This window comes from Silurus meridionalis, chromosome 1 (genome assembly GCF_014805685.1).
Source record: "Silurus meridionalis isolate SWU-2019-XX chromosome 1, ASM1480568v1, whole genome shotgun sequence".
Classification (NCBI taxonomy): domain Eukaryota; kingdom Metazoa; phylum Chordata; class Actinopteri; order Siluriformes; family Siluridae; genus Silurus; species Silurus meridionalis.
Genome location: NC_060884.1, coordinates 7,987,998 through 7,996,268, shown reverse-complemented (window position 1 = coordinate 7,996,268; position 8,271 = coordinate 7,987,998). Strand labels below are relative to the sequence as shown.

General features: G+C 35.9%; 1 protein-coding gene across 1 annotated transcript; it reads left to right on the top strand.

The window, feature by feature from the left end:
* Positions 1 to 56: 56 nt before the first annotated feature.
* LOC124386229 (dTDP-D-glucose 4,6-dehydratase-like) lies at positions 57 to 7,328 on the top strand. Its single transcript, XM_046849938.1, has 12 exons — positions 57 to 541; positions 652 to 718; positions 828 to 896; positions 1,747 to 1,837; positions 1,921 to 2,063; positions 3,285 to 3,383; positions 3,510 to 3,569; positions 3,687 to 3,730; positions 3,827 to 3,992; positions 4,421 to 4,476; positions 6,731 to 6,828; positions 6,950 to 7,328. The coding sequence occupies exons 1-12, from the start codon at positions 453 to 455 to the stop codon at positions 7,015 to 7,017; spliced, it is 1,050 nt and encodes a 349-aa protein (XP_046705894.1). The 5' UTR covers positions 57 to 452; the 3' UTR covers positions 7,018 to 7,328.
* Positions 7,329 to 8,271: the final 943 nt, after the last annotated feature.

Below are 8,271 nucleotides of genomic sequence, written 5' to 3'. Positions count from 1 at the left end.
CAGGCGAGCCAATGGAAATGCCGGGGAGGAGGGGAGACAGCTCTAGGGCAACGCTGGCGACAAATATGAGACGTGTCAGAGCTGCCGGAAAGCGTTCACTCCGGTCGGAAAGACTGCTTGCAATCATTTTTCCTAGATACCAAAGTTGGAAGGCGTATCGTGGTTGGACGTTTTTAACTTTATTAACTGACGCGAAGGTTGAATTATAGTAAGGAAATGTTCGTGTCGTCATAATGGAGGAATTAAATAGTTATCTGCGTAGCTAGCTTGTACACAGTGTTAGCTGAAGCTTACAGTGATGTGTTTATGACTACTGGAATCGGATGAAATGGTGCACCAGAGCTTTAGAGAGAGTTTCCTGCGAACTACAACTTTATTGAGCAAGATATAATTTGCTCTGAACCATGTGAAAATATGATAAAATGTATATAAATTAAGACCTTTGTACCAAAATGTCAGAAAAGGGGGATATCGAGACTGTCAGCCATAACCCACAGCTGGCTTGTAAGACTGTTCTTGTTACTGGGGGAGCTGGCTTCATGTAAGTGCTCATTTATTCGTTTTCAATTCTTCTTCTTATTATTATTGATATAAATGATGCTGTTTACTTTGTCTATTGGCCTGCGATACTCATTTACTCTTCCCAATTAGTGGATCACATCTGATTTTACTTTTGGCTGCAAGATATCCTCTGTGGCGAATCATCAATGTAGATTCAGTAAGTCTTCTCATTCAGTTTCTTTTCTGACCAGTTGAGCATTTATCTCAGCCACTTTTTATAGTTAAAACACTATAATAATAAAAAAAAAATGTCTCCTTTATTGTAGCTGGAGTATTGCGCAAGCTTGAAGAATCTCCTTTATCTGGAGAGCACAAGTACTTACAAATTCATTCAGGTAATTATTTACACATGGGAGCTGTGTTCAAACTGTACTTCACAAACTGAGTACTTTATTAATTATTCCGGGTGTCAGGAAGCTTGGGTCAGAGCACAGGGTCAGCAATGGCACGGCACCCTATTGACCTGATGGGGTTAAGTGTCTTGCTCACCTGCCCAACAGTGGCAATGCTGAGGCTTGATCCAAACCCCCTCGACCTTATGATCAGTAACCCTGAACTGAAACCCCGACCAATGCCCCACTTCTCATATCCCAGCTTGTCAGAAAGCTGGGGGTCAGAACACAGGTATAGAGCACACTCAGTGAGATATTGCATAATACTGACTTACTGTGTGCCTTGGCTTTCTCACTGGGAATTACCACAAAGATTCTTTATTCTGCAAAGGCCAGACTACAGTGGGCACTTTGGATCCATGTGTAGAGTGTTGTTTAGAACTAGTTGAACCGTCCTCATTCACCTTACGATTTTTTTTTTACAAATTCAAAGCTCACAGTTTTCCCCAGTTCATTACACAGTAGCAGAGTCTGTGATTTTGCTAGTAGATCAGTGCCAGGTCTCAATAGGCTGACTGACCTTTCTGATCTGTATACATTCACTGATGATTAATAATCATATTTGTGAACTGCAGTGATATCAGATACACAAGGTTTCCAAATTTTGCTGAAATAACTTACTGTATAGAAATTTCTTTGTTTTTCCCTTCAGTAAAGGATCTAAGGATCTGTCCGGGCTAAAATCTTTGCATTGCATTCTTCTTATAATGGCACGTGATTCAACATATAACAAGCTGTAACAGATGTTAAACATTCCTGTTCTCTAACTTTCAATTACACTCTCTCTCAACAGGGAGATGTATGTGACCAGTACTTCATCGATCATCTCTTTTCTACTGAAAATATAGACATTGTCTTTCACTGTGCTGCTCAGTCACATGTTGGTAAATAAAGATTTAAAAATTCTTACATAATACAATGTATTATTAGTTCTGTCTATGCACAGTGTTTTTCTATTATCCCTTAGAGAAATCCTTCCTGTATCCATCCCAGTTCATGCATGTGAATGCAGCTGGTACGAATGTACTACTCAAAGCGGCATTTGAATCTGGAGTTGAGAAGTTCATCTATATGAGCACCGATGAGGTGTATGGAGACAGTTTGGACAAGGTCAGTCATAAACATAAATTTTAGTTGGCCTTTGAGCTTAAATTTGTGTCTTTAGAGTCAAATATATGCTAATTAATTGTTTTGGGTTAATGCTTGTGCTATTGTCTAGTCACACTCTAAGAAGTAGTCTGGATTAACAACCTCAAAGTTTAATGCAAACATTCCTCGATTTGCAGAACCCACAGAAGTTTAGTTCATGCCTATGCTAAGTGTACTTTGTCAACATATTGACATTTGGCTTGCTTCCAAAGTTTCTATGTTGGTTCGCAGCTAGCTAACTCGTTTAGTAACAGCGTTCTCATCGATTAAATCGCATTAAGGTCAATATTAGGAGGAATTTTGGCAATGGATACAAGCCTTACACATATATATAGATAGTTTAATGGACATGAATACAATGCAACTTGTCATCCGAGTTTAGCCTTCATACCGAATCTCCAAGATGTGTGGCAAAAAAAACGAAACCTGTTGATTGAAAACATTACATTAGCACATGATTTGTTCTGATGGAAACACGTGACTAGTGGCATATAAAGTTTTGTTTCAACACTAACATGTAATTTCTTTGGAAATGTATTTAAAAGAAGCTTCTTCCCTGGCACATAGTTTGTCATTCGAAGAGCTGAGTTAGTTATAGTAATTAGTGATTCAGGATGCTTTATTTAAATTATAGGATTAGCAATCAAAGCAAGGGTATTTTGAACTTTGAGACATTTCGAACTCTATAAAAATGTAAGCTTGTCTAGATTTTAGAAATGATTAATATTTTGTAAGAGCTTGGTTTTACCTAATACTATAAACAAAAGAAAAAACAGTTCAAGGGGCGTATTCGATCGATTAATTATATATACAGATTTACGCTTCAAAACTTCGAAACATCCACTAGGAGCTACACTTTTGCCAAACGGACTTCACTGGAATGCATCTGGGTTGAAAGTGTCATTTAATGAAACAATTTTTTTCATACACAAGAAGAAAGCCGGACTACTTCAGAAAGTTTAATTTTGCCTTAAAAACTTACCTCAGACTTCTGAGGAAGTGAAAGCAATGGTGAACTTTCTTGGTGAGGGTGATGTGAATGAGGTTTTGAGATATATGAATGGGGAACATGAAGCTGTCAGTTTTCTCTAAGACACTTTCATTAATGAGTCAACACTGTTCTAAGCGCTTTTGCTTGGTTGAAATGTTACCTATTTAATCCTGGTTGTTTTCTGTTGGTAGTATTTTGATGAGTCGAGCCCCAAACGGCCTACGAATCCGTACGCTACGTCAAAAGCTGCTGCTGAAAACATCGTGCTGTCCTACTGGAACAATCACCAGGTATTAAAACGGCACTGGTGAATATAGTGTCCTCACTGTTTTTTATATTTTCAGTATTATGTTTATTATCATATTGCTGATTTATTCCAAAGTTCTCAGTGTTTCGTTACACTGTATATATTTCAGCTCCCCGTAGTTATTGCACGGAGCAGTAATGTATATGGACCACGACAATATCATGAAAAGGTATGTAAAGTCCTGCATTTTATTTTGTGCTTTCTGCTGCTTTGAGAATTTCCTCAAACAGATATTTTTGTTTCGAATTTATTTATTTATTTTATTTTTATTTTTTTTTTAATAAAGGTTATTCCGAGATTTTTATTTCTCCTACAACAGGACCAAAAATGGTGAGACTGTTTGTACATAAACATTTTATATTTATTTACATTAAAATGACAAGAACTCTGTACCCAACAAATAGAGTTCTGTTCTCTCCTATATAGTACTATTCAGGGGACAGGTCTCCAGTCTCGTCACTTTCTCCATGTCGATGATGTGACTGAGGCACTGCTGATACTCATGAAGAGAGGCATAATGGGAGAGATTTACAACATTGCTGCCAACTTCGAAATTGCAATTGTACAGCTGGCGAGAGAACTGGTGAAGATGGTAATTTCTTTCTCTTTTACATGGCTGAGTTCCTTTCAGCATTTATTATCTAAATAGCACCAATATTTTTATATAGAAATGTTATTCCATTCATGGGTAAACAGGGTTCCTGGTGATGTTTGGGGCTATAAATGCAAATATTATTACTGGTATAGCTGTACTAAGGAAATACTAGTCTGCCCTCACCATCTGCTTTACAATTTAATAGCATTCCTTTTTCATGGATCAGGCTTCTCTTCATCTATTATATTTTATTGTCTGTTCATTCTTTCAATAACTGTAATTAATAAGAATGTAACAATATGTCTAGCTTTTTTAAGGTGTACTGACACAATGAGATGTAAATGTGTAAGCATGTAAAATAATTGAAATGTTTTACATCTCATTTAACATTAATATATTATTATAATAATGTCACTGTTTTCTAGGTGAAAAATCCTCCCAAAGCCAAGTTGGATGATTGGCTGCTATATGTTGATGACAGGTGTGTATGAAACAAGTGTTTGTACTTTGTTGTGTGTGTATGTATATGTGTGTATGTATATATATATATATATATATATATATATATATATATATATATATATATATATATATATATATATATATATATATATATAAAAATCTTTATAGGATATTTATACAGCTATTAATACAATAAGAAGGTATTTCTTTTTTATTTATTTTTTATTTTTTTTGCAGTCAGGGACTCTCTTAACTGTTGTTAATAATAACAATAATAATGAGAATGTGAGCATGTATTATTTGAGAACATGAATACATCTAAAATTAGGCGTATTATCTAAATGTGTCGAATTCCAAAATACCTTAGCTCATTTCATAATCACATACAAAATACAACACTGGATTACAGTTGATAATATTCATAAGAATTTTTTGAGTTACTTAGGTTTGGTTTGAACCAGTTTACAGTGCTGAGTATATATGCAGCTAGTTATGTAGCTGCATATAATTAATAACTACAGTGGAACCCGCTTATCTCGACCTCGGTTAACTCGACAACCCTATTAAGTCGACATTTTTGAAGTGGAACCGCCAAATTCTCGCTTTGTCTAAGCATTTTTTATCGGTTATGTCGACTTTTCCATGTCACTGAATCCTGATATCTCGAGCACAAAGGGGGAAAAATTTGCCATTTAACGTCGGTTATCTCGATGCAGCCGCAGAAGAACTCGCGGAAGTGGCGGAAAAATCAAGGCTTACAGATGCTTCAGGTGTTGTATTGTATACTGGTGAATCTCTGCTGTTAGTTAGTGCTAGTGTACGTAGTGTTAGTAGGGGCGCGGCGTGGCTTTGGGAAGAAAAGAGCAGCCGTTGAGAGAGTGCCGGTGGGAAGACACGTACCGGGATACGCATGCGTGATAACAACGACCGCCGTGAACCAACATATACCAACAATAACGGACGGTGAGAGTGTGGAAGTTTAAATAGGAGCTGGTGATGATGATAAACGAGCACCATATGTGCGCGATTGAAGCCGGGAGCTTCAGAGAAAGCGGCCGAGAAAGCACCTGACACGCTGAAGGGGGCCGAAGTGGACGTGGCAGGTGGATTCCTGACAGATAAACATGTACTGTATGTATTTTTATAGCATGCCTTCATCAAACAAATTGCGGCAACGCTGTTGTGTAAAAAACCCTCCAAAAACACGTGCATGCACATTCTCATTTATTAACGCACATCATGTACATAAAGAAATTTCAAGCACGTTAATATACTGCCGCCATATTGATTTTCGTTTATCTCGATCATCGGTTATCTCGATGCTTTGGCCTCAGTTATTAAGTTTGTTTTTGATTTGTTTGTTATGCATGGAAAGGTATTCTTCTCCTTAGTAATTTTGTGCATTAAGAAGACTAATTCATCTAAACCTGGACTTAAAACCATCTCCTTTGCATGGATAAAGTAAGCTCCTTGAAGATCTGGTTTACATGTTTTGGAGAGAAAGATCTTGAGTGGTCTGCTATAGAGCTCTGATCTCATACCTCAACACCTTTGGGATAAATTGTAACGCTGACTGCACGCCAGGTTTCCTCACCTACATCAGCACCTGCCTTTCGGAACACACTTGAGGCTGATGAACACACATATCCATAAACACACTCCAAAATCTAGTGGAACATCTTTCCAAAAGAGTGAAGGGAATTATAAGAGCAAATGGGGACTAAATTTGGAATGCAATGCTCAAAAATCACATACCGTACTTATGACCAGGTGACCCAATACCTTTGCCAATATAGTGTGTATGTCTAATAATTATTTGGCCATATAGTGTAGACATTTCTACTCAAAACTTTTAAAAACGATGTCCAAGTTCTCATGCTATCACCAGTGGATAATATCACATGGATACTGTAAACTTGTTCTTAGGAGCTCTTTCTGCAAACAACAAGACTGGTGCCCACACTCAACATGATTCCAACACAATTCTTTTGACTTAATAGTATATAACAGTAGAAGGGTAATAATATAATATCCCAGTATTTTACCCAAATGGCAAGTCTGGGTTTGTTCCTCTTATTGTTACAGGAAGGCTTTTTTTTTGTTCATTTCGACCATTGCTTGCAAAATTGTGCTCTAAATCTTAAGGGACATAGATTTAGACCTATATGATCAATGTTTTAAGTTCTATACAAATAAAATTGAACTTTAAAAGATGGATGGATGGATAGATAGATAAAACATTACTAGAGGTTTTGATGTTTATTACATTTTAGACCTGTCAGTGACCTGAGATACCCCATGATCTCAGACAAGATGCACAAACTTGGATGGAAGCCAAAAATCCCATGGGAAGAAGGCATCAGAATGACAAGTAAGGACAACTATTGCTCAAACTTTGTGTCTTTTTTTCAAAGCATTTTTTATTTATTTTCAAAATAAATTACTGTTTTTATAGATGGCTGAAGTATTGTTAATGTTTGCTTTCCTTTCAGTTAAATGGTATGAAGAGAACAAAAGCCACTGGCCAGCAGTCACTGAAAAATTTCCTTGTGGATGTTAAATGATGGAAAATTGTAATTTTTTTAATGCACAGAATGATGTTTATATTTATATTTGTTGGTACAATGTGAAGAATACAGTCCCATTTTTAAAGTCTTATTTTTTTATACACACTATTATGCTAAACAATATGTGGACATGTCTTCAGAACACAGGGGTGTTGACATGTTGGGAAAATGTAGTGCTTCAGCATAGAGAAAGATCCTGCACACGTTTGTGTTTCAAACTTTATAACAACAGAGGGGTGTGTGATGGTCAAGAATTCTTGCCATATATACTTTAATAAAGGAAAAGATCAGTATTAAAAAAAGGTGTCTGTTGTAAAGGTGTCTTCATTATAGTACTGTACTAGATTCTGTACAAATTTTTATTGTTACATTGATGCATACACTGAAGTTACTCCCATCTCCTGGATTTTATACTGAGATTGCTTTTTTATGGCAATCGAGCATAATTACTATAAACTCAGTCCTCTTACAGTGTCCTTTTTTAGTTTTTAGTTTTATATCTTAATTATGTAATTAAATCTGTCAAGCATTTTGGGTGCTTTTAGTCAAATGATTGTGTTTCCCCTGATTTCTGATACCAATTTTAATTGTAAATTTATGTTTGGTACAGTGCATCCAGGAAGTATTAACAGCACTTCACTTTTTCCACATTTTCAGTTATAGCCTTATTCCAAAATGGATTAAAATTCATTATTTTCCTCATAATTCTACAAACAATACACCATAACAACAACATGAAATAAGTTTGTTTAAAATCTTTGCAGATTTATATGGGGAAAAAAGCCATTAGTTTTTTAAAGCATTTAAAAAGACAAAAAAATTTCATCCACAATCATCAAGGACAGACTAATCCAAATATTCACAGCAGTGTGGAGAAAGCATCATCAATGGGTCCTGAGCTTTGGATTGGCCCTTTTCAAAACACATATATACTTGTAATGGCAGCTAGTACATAATATACTTCTACTGTGTTTTATCACAGTAAGGATGTAACCTAAGTCCTAGCCTGTAGCCTGTCTGTCATAATACTTTGGCTTGAGACCAAAATGGCTCAATTTAATGTCATCAGAATCACTCAAATATTTCTAGCATGTTTTTTCCTCAGATGTGACTTCCTTCAGGCTGCTCTTCCATAGAGGTTTGGATTAATGATATTATTGTGTGTACATGTTTGCCCCTTTAATATTAGAACATTTATGAAATTGATTGAGATCAATATATATATATATATATATATATATATATAT